A 24,909-nucleotide genomic window follows, 5' to 3' on the forward strand; every position below is an offset into this window, starting at 1 on the left:
CGCCGTCTTGAAGCGTGGTATTGATACTTTGAGTGGAGCTATGCGTCCATTTATATCTACGTTTGTCGGATTGACGTCCAATTGGGAATTATTGAATGGCGTATGGTGGAATCATAACGTAGTCCATGTTTTGTGCGTCTCCTGTGGTGTCTGACCATAACAATCGTGGAGCTTCACAGTGTGATTCATTTGCCCCTACCCATGGGTGTTATGCTACTACCCGCAAAGCCTTAAAACACCAGATGCAAGATTTTCATCTCTCTCGCACACTACAGCAAACTGTTAGTCCTACAGAAATTATGAAGATGACCTTTTTGAAGCAAATTTAATGAAGTTAAATTCTGTACTGGAGGCTCTAGTTTTCCAATTTCTCAAGAAAAACGTACAAATGTGACCCTCAACCGTAAACACTTAGTCGAGGGTTAACAGGTTTAGAAAGGCATTCAGTTTGCTGAGCTGAGCGAACTGTTGGATGTGAACAGCGTGTAGCGTTGGGCAGTTGGAGGTGAGCCGCCAGCAGTGGTGGATGTGGGGAGAGAGACGCTAGAGTGTTGAGAGGTTACTATGAATGTATGATCTGGACGTGTGTCAGTCAGAAAAAGGAAATTTGTTTAACTGGATATATATTATGACTTTTGAACACATTGTTTATCTATCAAAATCTTTCATTTGCTAACTATGCCTTTTATTTAGCTGGCAATATTGCCGCTCGCTGTATTGCAGTAGTTCGAGTAACGAAGATTTTTATGAGGTAAGTGATTCATGAAAAGTATAAGTTATTCTTAGTCAGAAAACTGTCTGAGTAGGTTTAGTTTTGCTCATCTGTTTGAAAATCAAATAACGTAAGTGTTTTTCCAGCACTGTAATGTTTTACATACAAAGGGGAAGTTTCACATTACGTTGCAAGATCTCGCTGCATATCGACGTTAATGATATGTGCTTGTAATTTAGTGGATTACTCCTACGACCTTGCTTGAACTGCTACGTAACAACATGAATTGGGAATTTCTGGTAAGTGCCTATGGGACCTAACTGCTGAGGTCATGGGCCCCTAAGTTTACACACTACCTAATCTAACTTAAACTAATTTATGCCAACTCAGACACACATCCCCGAGGGAGGACTTTAACCTCCGACGTGGGGAGCCGCGCGAACCGTGAGAATGCGCCCTAGACCACGCGCCGACAACTTGAATGGTGCTCAATACTAGGAAATGATTTGAACGTATGTATGACCTATGATTCAAGAATGGGAAAATGGAAGAGAACTGCTGTTTAGGAAATGGTTCAAATGACTCTGAGCACTATGGGACTTCACTTCTGAGGTCATCAATCCCCTAGAACTTAGAACTACTTAAACCTAACCAACCTAAGGACATCACACACATCCATGCCCGAGGCAGGATTCGAACCTGCGACCGTAGCTGTCACGCGGTTCCAGACTAAAGCGCCTAGAACCGCACGGGCTGTTGAGGAAAGATAGAGCTCCGCCCCACTACGCAGTACCAGTGAGGAAGTGCCTGGATGACAGTTTACACAGCCGGGGGCCGACAGAATGGCCTGCACACAGCCCTTCTATAACACCACGCGAATTCAGCTTTTGGGGTAGATTCAAGGTCAGTGTGGAAAATTCAAGTGCATATGTTGAAATCCATTGAGAAGAAATATAAACTTTGATGTTCGCCGATGACATTGTAATTCTGTCAGAGACAGCAAAGGACCTGGAAGAGCAGTTGAAAGGAATGGACAGTGTCTTGAGGGTATAAGATGAACATCTACAAAAGCAAAACGAGGATAATGGAATGTAGTCGAATTAAGTCGGGTGACGCTGAGCGAATTAGATTAGGAAATGAGACACTTGAAGCAGTAAAGGAGTTTTGCTATTTGGGGAGCAAAATAACTGATGATTGTCGAAGTAGAGAGGATATAAAATGTACACTGGCAATGGCAAGGAAAGCGTTTCTGAAGAAGAGAAATTTGTTAACATCGAGTATTGATTTAAGTGTCAGGAAGTCGTTTTTGAAAGTATTTGTATGGAGTGTAGCCATGTATGGAAGTGAAACATGGACGATAAATAGGTTGGACAAGAAGAGAATAGAAGCTTTCGAAATGTGGTGCTACAGGAGATTGCTGAAGATTAGATGGGTAGATCACATAACTAATGAGGAGGTATTGAATAGAATTGGGGAGAAGAGGAGTTTGTGGCACAACGTGACAAGAAGAAGGGACCGGTTGGTAGGACATGTTCTGGGGCATCAATGGGTCACAAATTTAGCATTGGAGGGCAGCGTGGAGGGTAAAAATCGTAGAGGGAGACCAAGAGATGAATACACTAAGCAGATTCAGAAGGATGTAGGTTGCAGTAAGTACTGGGAGACGAAGAAGCTTGCACAGGATAGAGTAGCATGGAGAGCTGTCAGGACTGAAGAACACAACAATAACAACGTGGAAAATGCAAGTGCATATGTTGAAATGTGACTTAATAAGCAAATGGTACACCCTAATAATATATTCAATGGGACTAAAAGTATGGTAAGTTGTTTATTTATGGAAATTTTTGTTGTTACAAATAGGTACTGGCTTTACAAGTACCCCGCATGCAACCCCGAAAAAGTACTCGCTCCGTTTCTGATCTCTAACGCTTACCCGCTCAGTTTCCATAAAGAATCTCATTCCCCGCGGTCGCAGTTGGAGAGCGGAGTGGCTGGGCGTTATCTGGGCTGGGAGAGAGGAAGGGCCGAGTTTGCCGCGTTTGCGTCCTCCGTCGGTTCCGCCGCGTCGGTGCGTCCACCGCCCACGCCGGCGCCCCGTGAGGCAGGTAGCAGCGGCAGCGGCGGCGGCGTCTGCGCAGCGAAAGGGTGCCGTGGGCGGAAGGGGTGGGGGGCGCCAGGCGACGCCGGCGGCGAGCGACGCCTGGGCAGCGCCGCGCAGTGGGCGCCGCGACGCCATGCCGTGACTGCCGCAGCCATGCGCGCTCTCCGCCCCGCCATGTTCTTCGCCTCCTCAGGTACGTGCGGCGCACACGCCTCCCGCCACTCTCCGGAATGTCGCTGCTCCGAGCTGCTTACTGGACGTGGCCTTCTCAGCTGTTAGCGCGTTATACGCACCACTGTGATCGCGTCGCACTGCGTTGTTCGTGTGGTTAGGAACGCACAAACCATCCACAGAACTGCACCGTTTTAGAAAGGACAATATATTTCACCTGGACTATTACTACCTGTGTCTCGTCTATTATGCCATTCTCAAGTGGCAGTTCGCTATGAAGTGCCTCACTACATTTCGTTTCTTGCCTTCGTGACAACAATGTTTACGTATTTCGCGTATACAATGACGCGGGAGTCTTGGCCGTTTATACGAGGCGTTTTTAGATTCCTGCTACAGGCTTCGAGGCGTTGTAGACAGTACGTGGTAGATACAGTTTTGATAAAGAACCCTCATCTGGAAATTTACTGTTTCGATGTATGAAGGTCGGATCACGATCAAATCTCTAGGTTCAGTGTACACACACAGCAGAGACAATGACCTCCGACCTGCGTGCTCTGCAGAAGTCCACGGCGTGGATCATATTTCGGATATTCGTCGTAGGACTCTATTCTGTGTGACAAAAAACGTCAAGCCGGGAATGCGGCCCGTCTGTGGAGCACCACAGTCAACCCTCTTTGTTGTGTACCTACCCATTTCTCGCAGTAGTCGTTGTAATCGTACGAAGGTGTTAGTTATTAAATGTCATAATTATAACAGCGGCGCCGAGCGGTTCTAGGCGCTACAGTCTGGAACCGCGCGACCGCTACGGTCGCAGGTTCGAATCCTGCCTCAGGCATGGATGTTTGTGATGTCGTTAGGTTAGTTAGGTTTAAGCAGTTCTAAGTTCTAGGGGACTGATGACCTCAGCAGTTATGTCCAATAGTGCTCAGAGCCATTTTTATAACAGCGGCTGACGACAGCACCTGCTCCTTAGTTTGTGTCCGTACAAAGTGATCCGATGTTCACACTTACTTTGTATCCAAACGGACATTTCCAGATACGGGTTGCTGATCAAAACTTCATCGACTAAGTCCCCTCTGTAATTCATAGAAGCCTGTAGTAACAACTCTGAAGCACCCTGTGTAAAGCAGCGTAACATTCTTGTTGTAATTACTATAGAACACATGTCAAACGTCACAGCTCCTGGACGCACAGTGGAAATTGTATGCGCAGATGAATGGATTCCATAATAATTATTACGTGACGTTCTACGTTCTTTTATAGAAATGACGACGGCTCATGTGTTTATCGTAATGGAATTTTGAAGCCCTGTTCCGTGCTTATAGAGAGTAATAGTGAATTAAGGGGGGTAGGACGTCAAACGGGCCGACTTGGAGCAGGAGAGGCATCACAGGGCATTTTAATTTCCAGTGTCTATACTTTTAGAAAAAAATTCATAAAACTTTGTCAGAATCACCAGGAAGGATTCAGAATTCACACTCATTGCAGTGGAAGTTCGAAAACATAACAAAATAATTTTTTTACGTGTGAAATTTCATCATTTTTTCATTTACTAATGGCTGCATTTGTTGCTATAGGTACACTTTTCTTCACAAGTTACAGAGATTCTTCGATGAATTTTGCACACCTTACATACCATACTTACAGGTGTATGAAACTCTAGAATTTATTTAATTCGTGAAAAAACGAATGATCTGTTGTTTTTTAAACTTCATGTTTAGAAAAAACACAAATTTTGTAGTTAATTACCTCAATATTTACCACAGTTTTTAATAGATTTCGAAAATTCTAGAGTTTCATACACCTTTAAGTATGGTTTGTATGCTGTGCAAAATTCATCGAACTATCTCTCTTACTTATGAAGGAAAGTGTACCTATAGCAACAAATGCTGCCATTAGTAAGTGAAAAAAATTATGAAATTTTACATGTAAAAAAAATTACTTCGTTATGTTTTAGAACTTCCACTGTTACGAGTGTGAATTCTGAATCCTTCCTGGTGATACTGACAAAGTTTTATGATTTTATTTGTAAAAGTATAGACAGTGGAAATTAAAATGTCCTGTGGTGCCTCTCCCCTGCTCCAAGTCGGCCCGTTTGACGTCCTACCCCCTTAAAGAGGTTTCGCCTTCTTGCAAGAAAACAAAGTTTCTTTCGTGTCACTGAAGTGTTTTCTTTTTCTTTCTTTTATTATTTCAGAAACAATAAAAGAAAAACCGCGTAGTGGATGCCATTACTGGTTCAGAGAATAAACAAATTAAATAATAATAAATAAATAATTAAACAAGACGCGGGTCTTCTGAGTTAGTTATTACTCCTATCTTACTATAAAAGGGAATTCGTAAACAAAGTTCACACAAGAACAGTGTCCTCTTAAAACGGAACGATATGCATTCGCACACATCACAGTGAGCTATGACTTGAGAATGACGCAACAGGCCGAAATCATGATCGTGGTGCATGAATAATTCTCAAAAATTGCTCGAACGAGAGTGTTTTTGCAAGCCATTTCCTTTGTTGCTGAATTGAGCTTGCTTAACATTCTCACAATGAATCACAATCAGGCATCTGCCTTTCTCACAACTTGTCTTTGTGACTATTCTAATTTACGTGGCTCAGAGTGGCTAGTGCTAGGTGCTTTACGGTAATTGCCTTTACCAGTGATTTCTCTCCAGTGGCGTAATCCAACAGAAACGGATTCTTTGCCTCTTTATGCGCAGTATTTATGTTTCCAGAGAAAGGAGCTAACATGTATCCTTGGAGCGAACCCACTGCAACCATCTTCCTGCACAAAACTACTTACGTTTCCCTGTACTTCTCACCAGCGCTGGAGTTCGGCTCATGCTTTCTCCTGTGAGATTCTAGTGTTAGCCCACTACATTCGGAACTATAGAGTAATGTATTTAACAACATTTGTCTTCGTATCTTAAGCGGCATTAAGGATACTTCCACGAATAGTGCATTTGGGGGGGGGGGGGGGGGGGGAGCAGATTTCATGGGTATCTAGCAACTTCGATGGTTCAGTTTCTGTGCTCAGTGTTTCCATGACGAATTAATTATGTCCTACAAGAAAATATAATTTCCTCAAATAGCTTGAAGTCTAAACAATAAGCAAATAAAAGAGCTTCACTCGAAGCACCTGACGTAGGTGACTTCTTCGTTAGCAGAAATACTGTAAGAAAAACACAATTACCGATTCAGACACACCGCTACCTCTGAGCATGTCGTTTGCAGTCCACTATCCCTGCAATATCGATTACTGAAATGTGAAGCATCTAGCGTGCACGATGTTGAAAACAGGCGCGTAATCACTGCAAGATATTTATACTCGTATTACTGTTTGACTACCTAGTGCTGGCAACCGAAATGCTGCAAATTTCTTTTTCAGGCAATGTAAATATTATTTTATTTCGTTTTTCTTGCTGACAGTACCACAGGTTGCCAACACTATTATGCACAAAAGCAGCATTTACGGTACACTAACATTACCTGAATCTATGTGATGGTGCAGGTATTGTACTTCGAAATATATTGTGAAATAGAAAAATAAATACGACTGGTTACATTTTCTTGTATGTTTGTTTTCCCTTATGGTCGTAAGATTTTTTAACTTCTGATAAGTCAGTTCACTCGTATTTCTATGTTTATTTAGAACAAAAAGCCGCAGAACTTCTGATGCTGTTGTATTGGTTTAAATATTGTCTATTCTATATTTCCGTGCTGCTTTAGAATGAAATAACCTGTAGTACAGGGATAACGTAAAAAGTCGTTTTTCAGCTTATAACCAACATCTCTTTATAAAATTTAGACAATTTAATTGTTCCCGTTTTTCTTATTGAAATGGCACAGACAGAAGCAACACATGTATTGACCAGACAGTCTAGATATATCAATGAATTTTGTAGCGCTGTTTGTGGAAAACGGCATTCGTTACGCTTTGTGTTGCTTCAAACATCTGCAATTACCAATTGACCATAGTTTCGACTGCACATCGTATTAGTGCGGGTAGCAGTCTTTGTTAATTAGTGGTTCACGTCTAGACGTCACCTGTTAGGGATAAATTAGACACTGATTTTCGCTCTTTAAATAACGCAGTGGTCCTACAGCCTGTAGGCCTCCCGTCTTGCGTTTAATTTATGCAAGCATTCCTTTCCATTCAGATATTTCTAGGTATCTATCCAAATCTGCTTCTAACAGAGTTTTTACTGTGTTGCAGTACATGACTTTTTCCATCGCTTTCATTATTTTGTGTGGAAAGAGAGTCAAGCATTTTCAGTATGGTATTGTATACAGTTAACATGCATTTATACTGGAGAAAGAATTCTTTTTCGCTGTCACGTCGTGCTTATGGTGAAAATTATTTGCCAATACTGGACATTTAGCTGGTAAAATATATCAAAGAAATATGCAGTGTGACTCAAAAGTCTGTTAACATTTGAAAATGCAGTAATTCAGTGAATAATGTAGGTAGAGAGGTGAAAGCTGACACACATGTCTAAAATTACATGGAGTGTTATTGAAACCGCCAACAGCCTAGCCTTAGTGGAAATACGGGTTTCAGTCAGATCACCGAAGTTAAGCGTGTCGGGCTGGGCTATCGCTTGGATGGGTGACCAACCGGTGTGCCGAGCACCGTTGGCTAGCGGGGTGCACTAAGCCCTTGTGAACCAAACTGAGGAGCTACTTCATTGAGAAGTAACGGCTCCGGACTCGGTAAACTCACATAAAGACGGGAGAACGGTGTGCTGGCCACATGCCCCTCCATATCCGCATCCAGTGACGCCTGTGGGCTGAGGATGACACGGCGGCTGGTCGGTACCGTTGGGCCTTCATATCCTGTTCGGGCGGAGTTTAGAATTTTTTTAGGTTTTACTCTTATTGAAACCACAAACGAGTGCAAAAGATGGCCAAGGGATGGCGCTGAGCGGCAACACGTCAGTGATACGGCATGATAATCGTGTGTAAAATGAGCTGTAGTGAGAGAGGGAGTCAGATGCGCCAGCAATCGCGGCATGCTGTCTTCACCAGAAAAGACATTTAATGAAGTTTACTATCAGAATAGTGAGTCTGTTGCTGCAACTTAACGATCCAAAGGGTATTCGAACTGATAAAGGTCCTGTGATAAGTGAGAAAAATAATCACGAAGTACGAAGCCCGCAGCGGCCGACCAGACACAAGGGCTACTGCTGCTCGGATAGTCCAGGAAGAAATTGGGACTTTAGCGGGTTCGTCTCCACAGGGTGAAGTCGCACGTGGCACCGGCATTCCGCGCACTACTGTTTGCAGAGCACGGAGGCGTAACACACACACACCAACCCCCTCCCTCTCTCATCCACTGCTATCCGTAAAAAATACCAGCGTCATCAAGAACTGTTAGCCACCGAATTTGTGAGCGAAGAGCATTTGCAGTATGGGTATTTCAGAATATGGGAAAGATGATGACTGGTTGTCTAACGTGTTGTGGACAGATGAAGCCCATTTCACACACCAGCAACACCAACAACAGCAGAATTAGTGCTACGGAAAATCCTAGAACTCTTGTGAAAGCCCTGTTTCATGACAAGGAAGTCACGGTGTGGTGCGGATTTAGTGTTTGTGCTGGTACCCTTTTTCTTCGAGGGAATGTTGGGTGCTGCTTCTCAAACTATCAGCGAGACGGGTGCGAGGTACGCCGATATATTATAGAAAAGCATCGTCCCTAACGTGGCAGATAAATAGTTGCTGGAAGGTACGACTTTTATGCAGATGGCGCTTCGTCCTAATTGCTACACATATGAAAGATCTCGTGTGCATATCTTTTGGTGAGGATCGCCCTCTAGCCACCACTTTGGTCATGATTGGCCCTCCAGGTACCCAGATTTCAATCCGTGTGATTATTGGTTATGGGGATACCTGAAGCCGCAAGTCTACCGCGATCGTGCGACCTCATTACAGTGCTAAAAGAAAACATCTGATCGCAGTTTCTCACCATATCTGCTGATACGCTGTACAATGTTGTTAACAACATTGTCCCTCGTCTACAGATATTGTTGATGAATGCTAAAATGTTGAGCACATGTTATAAAGAACATCGTCGTTGTTAAAAATCATTTGTTATACTTATTATTGCTTTTGTATCATGTGAAGCGCCATCTATAGGTCGTTTTGCGCACTTTTTTCGGTTTCAATAAAACCCCACGTCGTTTCAAGCACGTGTATCAGTCTGCACCTCCCTACCTACATTATTCTGTGAAGTATTGAATTTTCAAATGTTATCGGGCTTTTGGGGCGCCCCGTACTTTAAACGTCTCCTTTGTGCTACTGAAATGATCTCACTTTCTGAAGCGCTGCGTCTTCTTCACCTTTGATTACGTTTTTCTGTTTCTCATGGTCACCTCCACCTTTGATGAGAGGAAGAAGGGTTGGATGACAGGACGTTTGTTAAGACATGAGGGAATAACTTCCTTGGTACTAGAGGGTAATGACCATAAAAACGGTAGAGTAACACAAAGATTGGGATACATCCAGCAAATAATTGAGTACGTAGTTTGCAAGTGAGAATCTGAGATGAAAAGTTTGTCACAGAAGAGGAATTCGTGACGGCCCGCATCAAAGCATTTAGAAGACTGATGACTAAAATGAACCGCTTGCCCGCCATGGAGGCTGGCATTGGCACTATTTTTGAAGCCGTAATAGCATAGCAGAGGGTGGCATCAGACAGTCCTTCAAAGGTGAGGCGGTCGCCATGTCTAACTACTCGGTCAGTTCTTCCGGGGCCGGCCGCGGTGGTCTCGCGGTTCTGGGCGCGCAGTCCGGAACCGTGCGACTGCTACGGTCGCAGGTTAGAATCCTGCCTCGGGCATGGATGTGTGTGTGATGTCCTTAGGTTAGTTAGGTTTAAGTAGTTCTAAGTTCTAGGGGACTGATGACCACAGCAGTTGAGTCCCATAGTGCTCAGAGCCATTTGAACCAGTTCTTCCGGGACCGACCGGCAGCTGCCGGCTCGTCACTTGCGTATCCCTAAACTGCCCCAGAAATCCTGCCAGCAGAAGGTGACCTACAGTCCGCCGTGCAACCGGAACCACGTTTTGTTTCTGGCTAATCGGAGAGGTGAGGCTAGGTTAAAAGCAGGCTGAAATATTTCGTGGTGCAGCTGGGATTCGATCTCGCGGCCTTTCGGTTTCCAGGCACGCGCTTCACCACGAGATAAACAGGTCCGACTCGCTAAACTATTTTTCAGTACTTTAGATTGGAACTCACTGGGCATAGTGAACTGACAACTCCAAATATAATTTGCAGCCGATAGGCATACGTTAGTTTTTGCGCGGGATCGAAGCTAAGCAGAAAGAACCGTTTCTCCCAGTCCATTAGCAGAACCGAAGACACTTTTTTTTTCTACAATGTTACACGTACATTGTGGATACACTACATGCAAACTAAAAAGTCTTCAGCTAGCTCCATCTACGTAGTAAGCTGACATTTTATTAAATCTGCTACAAGTGTGTGTAGAAACGTAAAGGAATCATAGCATTATCTCACTGTCATCATTACTCTAACGAATGTTCCTTGTCTGTAACTGCCACTCGTACACCACGCACCGACTAGCAATTGTAGCAGACGGCGAAAGCAAACGAAGTTGAGTAATTATGAGAAACAAAGAAGCACTGACGCAGGCTCGTACACAAACAGTGTGGGTATCAAGCAGAGTTCCGGCTTGATATAGAACACAATCTAAGTTCCGACAAACTTTGCAGTGATTAATTCGCGCATCTGACTATAAATAAAGAATGACCTCCGTTCGTTGTTCATGTCTGGTTCTGAGTACACAATTGATGTGAGTGGCTGATTTAGAATTTTTCCATTGTCGAACAGTAATTTTTTGATTCAGTTCTAGCAGATCTAAAATTTAAAGCCTAGCTAAAATATATGGAAAGCGTGAGTATAGTGAGTTACTTCGCATATGTCGTCAAATATTCGTGTTATCAAAGATTAAATTATATGTAATATACAGTGTTTCCTGCACCGTATTTTACTCCGTACTTAGTTTATTTACTCTGTAGCCTATAGTAATATCCGTTCGGTAACGGTTCTTCCGTGGCTGTTTTCATGAACCTGTGAAATTCTAAGGAATACTTAACAAAAAATCAGTGCTTCGAGCCCATTTTACGAAGTAAGTACATAAAATATCAAACCTGAAAAAACAAGTTGCGACAGTGAAAGCAAGTGACTAGTAAATTCTCCACATGGTCTCCTTCGCTACGACACGTTTTCCCAGCCACTGATGGCGGAGACGTTGCAGTGGAAGTATGCATTTTGGCTGTCCAGAAAACACTCGGTCTCGAAAATCGCCTCACCTACACTACTGGTGAGCCCAAACGTTATGGCCGCCGCCCACGGCGACGTTAGATGCTGCTTGTTGACGTTGCGGGCCCGTGACGCGGTAACAAATGTGTGTAAGAGGAGCAGACTCGGACGGGGGAGCACCCTAGCGGAGATATGGGCTGCAAATGGGAAAATCCATTGAGATACTCGACTTTGACAGAGGGAACATTATTATTACGCAGAGCCTGTGAAAGAGTATCTCGAGAACGGCGAAGCAGGTCGAATGTTCACGTGCTACTGTCGTGAGCGTCTACGGAAAGAGATAGGACAGTGAAACTACCACTAGGCACTAAATAGTTCGTTGTCCACGACTCTTCACAGAACGCGGGGTTTGGAGGCTTGTCTGCTCTATAAAGTAGGATAGATGGCGATCTGTGACATCTCTGCCGAAAGACCACAAAGCTGGTACATGCATAAGTGTTTCAGAGCACACCGTTCATAGTACATTGTTGAACATGGAGCTCCGCAGCAGACCACCCCTTCGTGTTCACATGTTGACCCAACGACATCCTCAATTACGAGTGCAGTGGGACCATCAGGATTCGACCGTCGAACAGTGGAAACATTTCGGCTCTTAGGGGCATCACATTTTTGCTACATAGTTCGCTTCTCTCCACAAACGTTGTCATCGAGGTGAACGGCGAGTCGAAAAGTGCAGCGCGCCACGGACGCAGGCTGGTGGACAGTGTTATGCTGTGGGAGACATTCTCCTGCGCTTGCGTGGTACGTGTGGTAGTAAACGAAGACAAGCTGACAGCTGTGAAACACCTGCACCGCTTCATGCTTGACCTCTTTCCCGACAGCGATATCAGTTTTGAGCGGTATAATTGTCCGTAACTCGGAGCCAGGACGGTACTACAGAGACTGGAGGAGCTTTATAATGATCTCACGTTGATGTCTCAAAGACCAAATTCGCCTGATGAAAATGCTATGGAACCCTATCTGGGTCCCCGCGCGGATTAGCCGCGCGGTCTAGGGCGCTGCAGTCATGGACTGTGCTTCTGGTCCAGGCGGAGGTTCGAGTCCTCCCTCGGGCATGGGTGTGTGTGTTTCTCCTTAGGATAATTTAGGTTAAGTAGTGTGTAAGCTTAGGGACTGATGACCTTAGCAGCTAAGTCCCATAAGATTTCACACACCCTCACAATCTGGGTCGCTGTCGGGCGCCATCACCGAGCACGTAAATCAACGGCACTTTATTTACGCGAATTACATGACCTGTGCATAGATATCTAACGCCACATACCTCCAAAATCTTACAAACTGCCGGATCCCTGATAGGCAGAATCAGTGATGTGTTTTATTGTATAGACAGACAAACAAGCTATTAAGCAGGTTCAAAAATGGCTCTGAGCACTATGGGACTCAACATCTCAGGTCATCAGTCCCCTAGAAGTTAGAACTACCTAAACCTAACTAACCTAAGGACATCACACACATCCATGCCCGAGGCAAGATTCGAACCTGCGACCGTAGCGGTCGCGCGGTTCCAGACTGAAGCGCCTAGAACCGCTCGGCCACCAGCGACCGGCTATTAAGCAGGGGTCATAATGTTTTGGCTCATAAGTGTACAACAGTACTCTGCAGTTCACATTCAAGTCCCTGGCAGAGGCTTCTTCGAGACACGTTCAGACCATTTGGCTACCGTTTCACTCTCTAGCAGCACTTAAGTCTTTCTCTGTGAGCTCTGACTTCTCTTAGTTTATTACGCTGATCATTTCTCCGTATGTAGGTTGAAGGCAAGAAAATGTTTTCAAGACACAAGGGAATTAAAGACATTAGCTGGCAGTGGGCATTGGTTTATACCAACGTGTTGAAAATTCGTGCGAGACCGGGATTCGAACCCAGGCCTCACGTTTATCAGGCTGTTGCGCTGACCACTACGCCTTCCGGACACAGAGGTCACCACAGTAGTACGGACTACCCTAGCACGCCGCTCGTCGAACTCAAATTCTCAGCTTACACCACACACTACTGACTTATAGCTCCTGCTCATTAGCGTTTCGCCGATTCCTGTAAGGTTCGAGCTTCGAGTACATCTGCGCTGAAGGAATCAGTAGCCGTCATATCCTCATATGCATGCGAAATATTTTCACATTAAGAGAAAGGTGGTGGAGATCTTGTCGGAACGAGAAACGCCCGCCCCCTGTTGTAATGACTGCCATCTCGACTCGCTTATCATATCCGTGACACTTTCTTCTCTATTTCGCGATAATGCAAAACGAGCTGCCCTTCTTTCGACTTTTTCCATGCCCTCCGTCTATCCTATCTAGTAAAGATCCCGTACCGAACAGAAATCACTAGTAGAGGATGAACAGGCGTTGTGCAAACAGTGTGTATAGTCGGCTCTTCGTCATCAGAGAAAGGCCTTCTAAGCAATGGTTTCTTCATCCGTGGAAGATGTCATTGGGTGCTATGTCTGGTGAAAACGGGAATGAAGCAAAAGTTAATAGTCTAAAGAACAGTGTGTGTGTCTGTGATCCGTGAAGAATGAGTTAAGGCGTTGTCGTGGGGCAAAAACATCCGCATCGACAATTTGGCGTGGGGCTTCGAATTTACAGCTCTACGTAAACTCGTCGGGTGATTTCGATTGTTTTCTCCTGTGGAGGACTTAGAATTACGATCGTAATCTGTTGGCAGCACTCCAAGATAGTAGCAAAAACCGCTCAGCATTACCGAGCCAGATGATGATTGTGTCTTCACCTTTTTCGGAGGTTCGTTTTGCTCCTTTGGTTGCAGCCGTAGTGATGCACTCAGCTCTCGTCCACGGTGATCATGTGGCTAAGGAAGTTATCCGGACTGGCCGTATACAGCTGCAACATTTCCGCTAGTGCCTACGGTCGGCAGATTTTTTGAACGCATGAGCTGTTATGGAACCCAGTGACAGTGGGGAAGTAAATAACTTTGTATGTACATTTCTCTCCTTTTTTACGAGGGGTGTTCTCGACCTTACAACTGAATTTCTGTTTGCGAAAACAGTGCACTCTACCGCCAACTGTTAACTCCAGGGATAATCATTACTGTTGCTTGCAACGATGATATTTCAGTTATCATTCTGAAGCTTTGTGAGTGAATTGCAACTTGCTAACAGAAATGGCAAACTGAAGTAGACGCCAACAAATAAAGGGGAAAAGACAGTCATCGTGAATTTTTGTGCCATAATTTGAATAAAATATTTAGAGCGGGTAAGCGGCGTAACAAATATGCATGAAAAGACAGCGCGCAAAATAGGGGTTTGAGGATCTTGGTGCCTGGTCCTATTTGAGCTACGAACGGGAGTAAAAAGCGTTTAAAGGAAATGACACGATTTCAGAGACTTTAATGGTCTCATACAGATAAGCAGGAGATCTTGGTTTGATTCCCGGCCTTACTATAAGTTTTCACTCGCCGCTTCAGTCTACATACCGGATGATCAAAAAGTCAGTATAAATTTGAAAACTTAATAAACCACTGAATAACGTAGATAGAGAGGTAAACATTTACACACATGCTTGGAATGACATGGGGTTTTATTAGAACAAAAAAAAGTATTGCTAGACGCGTGAAAGATATCTTGCGCGCGTCGTTTGGTGATGATCGTGTGCTCAGCCGCCACTTTCGTCATACTTGGCCTCCCAGGTCCCCAGACCTCAGTCCGTACGATTATTGGCTTTGGGGTTACCTGGAGTCGCAAGTGTATCGTGATCTACCGACATCTCTAGGGATGCTGGAAGACAATATCCGACGCCAATGCCTCACTATAACTCCTGACATGCTTTACAGTGCTGTTCACAACATTATTCCTCGATTACAGCTATTGTTGAGGAATGATGGTGGACACATTGAGCATTTCCTGTAAAGAACATCATCTCTGCTGTGTCTTCCTTTGTTCTGCTAATTATTGCTATTCTGATCAGATGAAGCGCCATCTGTCGGACATTTTTTGAACGTTTGTATTTTTTTGGTTATAATAAAACCCCATGTCATTCGAAGCTTGTGTGTCAATTTGTACCTCCCTATCTACATTATTCCGTGATTTATTCAGTTTTCAAATTTATACTGACTTTTTTATCACCCGGTACATAAAATCCTCTGAAACTGTGCCATTTTATTCGTATAAATACCTGGACCTGGGTTCCCCGAATCTACCTCCGATACTGTGGTGCTATTCCAGAACATGGAGAGTCTCGTCACTTCTGTTTGTCTGTAAGGAAGAGTTTAAAGTTGACTGGGGCGGCAGTGGATCGAGGATGGAGGCGCGCCAGAGGAATCCGTGCAGTTCTGCGAACCGCTGTGACAGAGTGGCTTAGTGGTTGGCGAACCTGCCTAGTAAGCAGGAGCTCCGGGTCCCATTCCCGGTCTTGCTACAAATTTTCACTCGGCGCATAAGTCTATATACATAAAAAGTGTTTAATTTAACGTGGACCTGGGACCATTTGTGTGGCCATTCAAACATCTCGCTTACTGAAGCCATGTTATAGTATATTAAGCAATGTTTGAACGACTAACTGGGGCTGGCACACAGGCGGATTGTGCGAATCGATTAATTCGTGTTGAAAAAGACTGTAATTGGGCTGAAATTAATGCTCAAGTAATGGCACCGTTTGTATATGCATCGTTCAGATTTGCAAAAACACGTTTTTCTGGGAGGTTTTATGAGGTGCGCCGGTTCTGTAATTTAAACTCGTACGAATCGGTTCAAACTTTGCACGATGCTAGATAAGCATATAGTAACGAAACGAATTTTTTTCATCCGATAATCTTCATCCGTTGTCGAGATACGATGGCTTAAAGTTGAGCTAAATGTAGCACATAAAATACGTTCTTACATGAATTGAATGCGCGCAAGTAGTTTAAGGTCATACAGATAAATAAAAAATGCTTTCTTACTATTAAATTTAAAACTCGCTTCATTCGGATTTTACGTGCAAAAACCATTTTTGTGAGTTTTTACGCACGGCAAGATTCAAACTACAGCTAATCGGATCAACTTTTGGAAGGAGTTAGACATATATATGTAATTAGTGGTCGTCCTGTTGTTTTGTGAAAGCTTTATGCGTCGCCGCGATATAAGCACCATGATTCGAAAGACAATGAAAAAACCTATACCGGATCAGTCATCGGCAGAGATCTAAATCGGTTGTCAAGCTGTGGTGTCTAATGTCAAAGTTATGGTACAGTAACAGTTGGAAACCATGATGAAAAATGCTCCTGTCATAGCACAAAAAAAGGCGAATGTGTCCTGGACACTGATCGGCATGTAATAGAAGGGAATCGACTTACCTGGCAGATTCAAAGACATTTAAATCGAAATATTTTGACGTATGCGCGCTTTTACGAGTTAACCCTACTACCCCAACGCAGTGAACTCTCTCAGCTGCAAGGTGTTTGCACACCTGTACCTTGCAATTTGTAGGCCAAGGTCCCTGATTATTTGTTAAAATCCGGAAGATTCGCTAGCCATAGTAAACAATAACATATGGCTGAGGAGCATACATGTAACAGGTAAAAGCCGGTCGCTGTGGCCGAGCGCTTCTAGGCGCTTCAGTCCGGAACCGCGCAGCTGCTAAGGTCGCAGTTCCGAATCCTGCCTGGGGCATGGATATGTGTGATGTTCTTAGTTAGGTTTAAGTAGTTCTAAGTCTAGGGGACTGATGACCTCACATGTTAAGTCCCATAGTGCTTAGAGCCATTTGAACCATTTTTGACAGCTAAAAACGTTTTTGTAGGGAGATAAAATTTCTACGGGTGGTTTTGTTACAAGGGGCGGCGGGGCGGTTTAATTTTTTTTCCGAGAGGACCATTTTCCCTCAAACCTACACCCTGTTACGTGTATGGTGAGGGATGTGAGAACAAATACGTATAAATTTGTGCTCTTCTAGAGAGTGTGACGCATCTACAATAAGAGTGGGAGGTGCATCTGCAATGGGAAGTACCTCAGAATGGGGATACATGCATCTTAAATTTTAATGATACCATGTGTCATATTCCACGACATGACAAATTCCATGTTGATGTTGTATGCCAGGGCTTCCCAACCTTTTTAGCTGGTGGACCCCTTCTTCAGTCGAAAATCCATGGCGGACCCCTAGTCAGTCAAGAGCACAGTAACTTAAATTTCAGAGCGAAACTCATGGGAACTGAAACCTTCTTAATGCAAGTGCCATGTTCCCAATGCCCGCCCCTCTCTCCCCCCGCCCTCCCCCGAAGTATCAATAGTCTATGGTTTAGAGATGAATGAAAACAACTTGTAATTAATGATCCAATTTGAATTCCCACTGTATCCAGACTCTTACTAGTGGATTTACTCCCTTTGCTCAACACACTGTAGCCTGATTAAAGTTACTTGGTAATTCAAATTTCACACGATGGAGCTGTCGTCCTCCAAGAGCAATCAACGTCACGTCCACACTGTTCGCTGTTGACAAGCTGCCGCTTATGGTCTGTTTACTTCCACTATTTGGCTACTGTTGTGTAAGGAGCAGCCATATTTCGTAACAGTCGTGTGTGTGTGTGTGTGTGCGTGCGCGCGCGCGTGTGTGTGTGTGTGTGTGTGTGTGTGTTGTTTTTCGTGAAATCCGAAGAAAAATGTTCAAATGTATGTAAAGTCTTCTTTGGTCGTCCTCCCTCCTCATTCATTTCAATTGGAAACTTCCCTTGTTGTGAAGGCGATGGAGAAACTGTACCCTTCTTCAATGATCCTGACTTCAGCCACTGATCCATGTTAGAAGTAAGAAAATGCTAAAAAATCGACTTATGAAATAGGTAGTGCACTGACAAAGCAAGTTTGACATTTAATGATGCCTGGGGCCGCATAGGTGCCAGCGAGCGCTGTGATTGGTCGACGAAGCTCGCTCCGCGCATGCGTAAAAGGTTTCAGCGCATCTAGCGCCGTGAGCCGGCCCACAAACGACCCCCGTATTGTTGCTAAACAGTCGATCAGAGAAGCCGCATCCTCCGGCACTAAACTGTGTATACGTTCTCACTTAGGGACCGCAAAGGCTGCTTGGGGATACGACCTGAAATAAAAGTACACATGTTTTTCACACGAAAAAAAAAATAGTGATGAATTTGATTTTCACGTTTTTATTCAATAATTTTACTCATTATTTTACACGATTTGGTGGAAGGTGGATGCGGACCCCTAGAACCAGCCGTCGGACCCCTGAGGGGTCCGCGGACCACAGGTTGGGAAGCCCTGTTGTATGCCATGACTGTGTGTGTCATGTCATACGACGTGACACCATGTATCATGCTACTTTACTTGACGCGATTCATTATATTACATGACATTGGTGCTAATACTAACAAGTAAAAACGCGCGAATTTGTCAAGATGTTTTGATTTAAATGGCTTTGAAACTGCCATATAGGTCGAAAAGTTAGTTCCTTTCTTATGCATCTCTAAATCTGCATAGGACATATTCGCCTTTTTTGTGCTACGATAGGAGCATTTTTCGTAGTGATTTAACTTTGCGATTGATAGTTCGCAGTAGCGAAAGTCAGTGTTGCCGGTGTACAGCCAGTACGGGATATGGTGCCTCCACTTCTCGATTCGCTGAAACGTCAGTCACAGTCTTATTTGTACGTCTTTCATAAAATTATGACAATTTGTTGTAGATAACCGTTCATTTTAACCGAAAATCCCAGAAAGCTGAGAGTGGGAAATCTAGGAGGGGCATTTCCGGTTAGAGTATTAGCTTGATAACCAACATCTCGAAATTCGTGGAATGAACCGGACGATTGAAACTATGTTTGTATCTGGGATAATGGTAACACTGGCATGGAAAAAAAAGAAATTTTTTGCCCGAATTCAGAGAGGGAAATTGAAAATGGTTTTCACACCGAATGGAGGCAGCGGACACCCAAATTACGGCCTCCCGCTATGATGGAGTATCGATAAAAAATCAACACAAAAATGACATAAACTCAGAAAATGAAATGCGTACAGCCATTGCTTTTTTTAAATATCTCTAGGTAGGACTGGTTGTACGATTGCTTGTTTCTCCTTCTAGGGGCTCTGGATTTCTATTCTACATTAAGGCAATCGGACTTCCCTGGAAATTAAGAAAGGGTTTAGCTCTTGTTTCGTTGTTTTCGCTTGCTTATTGAAGGAAACATGCGGTCAGGCTTTGCTCTTTGCTGATATTAGAACATTCTTCTTTAGTGTATTGTCTTATGACAGGTTTCAACTGGAGGTCGTCCATCGTGCCCTGTTCTGAGCAGCTGCCTTGGTCACTTCCAATAATCTTCGTTCTTTCCCTGTTATCTTCATTACTTCCCCATTCTTAAGTTTGTTAGCTCACTTCGCAGTAGGATCTTCTCCAAAGCCACATTTCAAAACTTTCTACATATTTTTCTTCTTCCTTTTTGATATTAAAAGTTCTTTCAAAGCACATACAGACAACTGCTTCCCATCTCTAATTAAGAGACATTTTTAGTCAGGGTGTGAAAGTGTATTTGTTTACGTGTACACAGTATACAGTCGGTGACTTGTTCAACATGTCCAGTGAATTACTCGACAAAAGCGTGGACCCGGCTGTAGCGAAAAACAACTTTGCAGGTGCGTTTCAGTTTGAAGAGGTAACCTTGCAGTGCAGGTATGGAAAGCGATCTCAGATACGAGAAGGACAAGAGAGTGGCATTGCTGACAGACGTGATGTACCGCGCAAATGAGATGTTGAAGTTGAGTAAGCAGATTATGAGCAAATTATGATTGGAGGGGGTAGTGCTCAATGGAGTCGGATGCGTATAAAAAGAAACAAAGTGCACTAAATGTCACGCTGGTGATTTTCTATAAAGGTACTCTTAGCGACAATTTTTGCGATGCCGTGGCAATGCGAATGTATACAGAACTGGCTTTAAGGCCAACGAGGAAACTCTGAGAGGAATTATTCTGCCTTTGGAATTGGGTTGTAGAAGATCCCAAGACGTCAGACAAAAAAACAGTGAAGGACCCAAGAGGAGAGGAGAAAACGAAATGAAACTTCACGGGTTGAGAGTGTATATGGTGTTACTTCAGTGATTACAAAATTGAGTCAAATTTATAAAGAATTTGTCAGTATGAACCACTTATGAGTAGGGTGTCGCATTCCTCCTGACTCTGGTGCTTGCACTGATTCTCTTGTGAAGGGTGTCATAAAGACGTTGTATGCTCTCCTGAGGCAAGCTGGCCCACAACTGTTGTAAATTGTCATCGGCATCCTGGATATTGGCAGTAACGAGCTGGTCCCCCACGTTCGACCATAGGCAGAAGGGAATCTTGCTGGCCACGGGCGCACCTCAGCATCTCGCAGACATTTTATAAGACACACGCGTCGTAGGTGAAGGAGCTTTGTTGTGTTGAATTCGACACTCTCACATGACAGTTAACACATGATGACGCAGGATGTCAGTAACGTACCTTTGTAACATTAGAGTTCGCTCATGCACTACCGCCGTTCGAATCCTGCCTCGGGCATGGATGTGTGTGATGTCCTTAGGTTAGTTAGGTTTAAGTAGTTCTAAGTTCTAGGGGACTGATGACCACAGATGTTAAGTCCCATAGTGCTCAGAGCCATTTGAACCATTTTTGAACTACCACCGTGAGCTGTCGTCATATCCGAAGACACTCTCGCCAGGAGTAACACCGCTGTGCCTGTTCAAAACATTGCAAGTATGGCGCCTCTCGTCAGATCGCCGCCATGCTTGCTGACGATGGTCATCCCCGATAGTGCAGAACCGTAATACATCCCTGAACACAGTGCGATGTCGTTCACCAGCAGTCCGTGCTTCCCGATGTCAGCATCACTTCAAACGGCAGGCTACGCACGGTACAGATGCTGCTGCTACTGTGCGAAAAATAGTGTGAAGTGACGCAGGATGTTTGAGAAAGTCCACTGATTGTTCTGGGTTGGCTGGCGCTGATGTGAAGCGCTTACGACTTTCTTGGCGCACAATACAGCGAACCTCCCTAGTGAGCGTCGGACGTGGTGGAGTGGAAGGAGTATGCCTGCCCTTACGTTCCCATCCAGTTCAGCATCGGAGCACTGTCCCACAAATACAAGGTGTATCAAAAAGAATCATCCGATTAAAAAAACTCATAACTATTATGTTGTATTGGAAGCCTAGAAACGACGGTGAGGCTCCATCCCCGCCGCAGCTGCAGTGGTCCGCAACCCCACGACGACTACCACAGTCCACTTCACCCCTCTGCCACCCCACACCGAACCACTCTTTCAGGGTTATTATGCGGTTCGGCCCACGGTGCCCCCCCCCCTCTCCCCCCCCCCCCCCCCCCCCCAGGGAACGTCTCACACCAGACGAGTGTAACCACTATGTTTGCACGGCGGTAGAGTAATCGTGGTGTACGCGTACATGGAGAACTTGTTTGCGCAGCAATCGCCAACATAGTGTAGCTGAGGCGGAATAAGGGGAACCAGCCCGCATCGCCGAGGCAAATGGAAAACTGACTAAGATCCATCTGGCCGGCTCACCGGACCTCGACACGAGTCCGCTGGGCGGATTCGTGGTGGGGACCAGGCGCTCCTTCCCAATACGGAAAGCCGTGCGTTAGACCGAACGGCTAACCGGGCGGGCAACTATTATGTTACTTGAGATATGTGCGTGAACAACATACTGTTGGAAAGAGCAAATTCTCGAGTTTTTTATGGTTCTCGCTAGGTAGCAGTAGTGTGCGCCCACTTGAGTTCTAGTAGAAATGGAGTCGGGATAACAGAAAACGTTTCGTGTCCTACGTTTTGCGCAGTGCGGGTCTGTAATAATTGTCAGCGTGACTTCCGTACTAGGTATGGTGTGCATCCTCCAACAGCGCAGAGCACTAAACGATAACAGAAATTCGTTTGCAGTGCAGCTCGATGGCTCAACATGCTTCCTATGTCCGTCTGGCGTGTGTTACGTCGACGTTTACACATGAAACCATACAAAATTCAGCTACTACAAGCTCTTCGTGAAGGTGACAAACAACAAAGTGTGGAGTTGTGCAATTTCGTTCTTCGCAAGATGGAGGACGACTATTTTCTTCAACGCTTAGTGTTTAGTGACGAGACAACATTCCATTTAAAGGGAAATGTGAACCGTCATAATGTGGGAATATGGGGTACGGAATAACCATATGAGATTGTACAGTATGAGAGGGACTCTCCAAAATTTAATGTGTTTTGTGCAATTTCACGGGAAAAGTGTGTGGTCCACTTTCTTTTGCCGAGAACACTGTTACAGGAAGCAAGTATCTCGATATGCTTCAGAACTCTCTGTTCCCAAGTTGGAGACTGATTCGAACGACTTCAGTTACCAGCAGGATAGGGCACTACCACACTGGCGTCAGGAACTGTGGGAATTTTTAAATCAAAGTGTTACTGAATGATGGAATGGTCGCACTAGACCAAATGATTCAGCCTTACATTATTGGCGTCTAGGGTCACCGGACCTGACTGTAAGTGATTATTTCTTGTGGAGGTTTATAAAAGACTCTGTTTATGTGCCTCCGTTACCAACGACAATGAATGAACTGAGACATCGCGTTACACCAGCTGTTAAAGCTGTAACTCAAGACATGCTCGCTGCAGTGTGGGAACAATTTGAATACCGAATTGACATATGCCGTGCATCTCAAAGAGGGCATATTGAACAGCTGTTGAAAGGTATAAAAAAAGGACTTTTTAAGTTTCCCGTTCATCATAAAACGAAGTTCGTGGTATATGCTTGTCAGTTTCAGAAATATACGTGTGCCGAACCGGATGAATCTTTTTGACACACGCTGTACATCGCACGATTCGGACAGCTGGCCAAATGAAGACCCGCAGTGAGATGTCTTACAAAGTCGGTGAGGCGCTCACTGCGCTGTCTCACACGAGTGTGCGGCACCTCCGCGTCCTTCACAGTGATCACACAACATCTGACGCTGTTCGCGACCCTTACGTACCGTAACAGTCCTGGTAACAACACTAAACGGAATGTTCAAATGTGTGTGAAATCTTATTGGACTTAACCTCTAAGGTCATCAGTCCCTAAGCTTACACACTACTTAACCTAAATTATCCTAAGGACAAACACACACACATGCCCGAAGGAGGACTGGAACCTCCGCCGGGACCAGCCGCACAGTCCATGACTGCAGCGCCTAAGACCGCTCGGCTAGTCCCGCGCGGCCCTGCGGAATCAGCACCTGAAATACATATTACGTAAATTAAAGGTGGAGGGCGGAGAAAGGAAAGGAAAGGAACTATTGATGTCAGCAGCCTCGGGACATTATGCGTAATCAGCGGCGACGAGTGAAAATGTGTGCCGACCGGGATTCGAACCCGTGACCCCCTGCTTACTAGCCAGATGCGTTAGCCACTGCGCCATCCGGACACTGCGTTTATCACAACTGGGCGGACTATCTCGGTATGCCTCCCGATCGATCCACATTCCCACCTGGAGCCCTTACCTGCAGTCGCCATCCATGTTCTCCATGCTCGCTACTTTGAGATTCCCGCAGGAGGTCGGTAGTGCGATAGTAGTGGAAATACTATCGACGATTCTGCTGCCAAAGCAGAGTTAGCCTTCAGAAATTCCGTGACCAAAGAAGACGGATTAAATATTTCAGAATTCGAATCAAGAACAGCTGCAAATATGAGTAATTTTGTCGGAGTAGTGAGGCAACTTAAATCACTTAACAAACGCTTGTCTTCCGGTCCGGATTATGTGTTGGGTTCCTTTCAGACTATGCTGATACAATAGCTCCATACTTAACAATCATATACAATCGCTCGTTCGACGAAAGATCCGTACCCAAAGACGGGAAAGTCGCACAGGTCACACTAATATTCAAGAAAGGTAGTAGGAGTAATACACTAAATTACAGGCCCATATCGATATGCAGCAGGATTTTGGAACATATACACTACTGGTCATTAAAATTGCTACACTAAGAAGAAATGCAAATGATAAACGGGTATTCATTGGACAAATATATTATACTAGAAATGACATGTGATTACATTTTCACGCAATTTGGGTGCATAGATCCTGAGAAATCAGTACCCAGAACAATCTCCTCTGGCCGTAATAACGGCCTTGATACGCCTGGGCATTGAGTCAGAGCTTGGATGGCGTGTACAGGTACAGCTGCCCATGCAGCTTCAACGCGATACCACAGTTCATCAAGAGTAGTGAATGGCGTATTGTGACGAACCACTTGCTCTGCCACCATTGACCAGACGTTTTCAGTTGGTGAGAGATATGGAGAATGTGCTGGCCAGGGCAGCAGTCGAACATTTTCTGTATCCAGAAAGGCCCGTACAGGACCTGTAACATGTGGTCGTGCATTATCCTGCTGAAATGTAGGGTTTCGCAGGGATCGAATGGAGGGTAGAGCCACGGTTCGTAACACATCTGAAATGTAACGTCCACTGTTGAAAGTTCCGTCAATGCGAACAAGAGGTGACAGAGACGTGTAACCAATGGCACCCCATGCCATCACGCCGGGTGATACGCCAGTATGGCGATGACGAACACAAGCTTCCAATGCGCAGTCACCGCGATGTCGCCAAACACGGATGCGACCATCATGATGCTGTAAACAGAACCTGGATTCATCCGAAAAAAT

General features: G+C 44.7%; 1 protein-coding gene across 1 annotated transcript in view; it reads left to right on the plus strand.

Annotated features, from left to right (window-relative positions):
• The first annotated feature begins 2,942 nt into the window (after positions 1-2,942).
• LOC126194870 (protein FAM110B) overlaps positions 2,943-24,909 on the plus strand; it is a 518,773-nt gene continuing 496,806 nt past the window's right edge. The window contains exon 1 of the mRNA XM_049933214.1: positions 2,943-3,006. Coding sequence (XP_049789171.1) covers positions 2,967-3,006 — 40 coding nt within the window. The 5' untranslated portion in view covers positions 2,943-2,966. The remainder of the gene's footprint in view (positions 3,007-24,909) is intronic.

This window comes from Schistocerca nitens, chromosome 7 (genome assembly GCF_023898315.1).
Source record: "Schistocerca nitens isolate TAMUIC-IGC-003100 chromosome 7, iqSchNite1.1, whole genome shotgun sequence".
NCBI lineage: Eukaryota > Metazoa > Arthropoda > Insecta > Orthoptera > Acrididae > Schistocerca > Schistocerca nitens.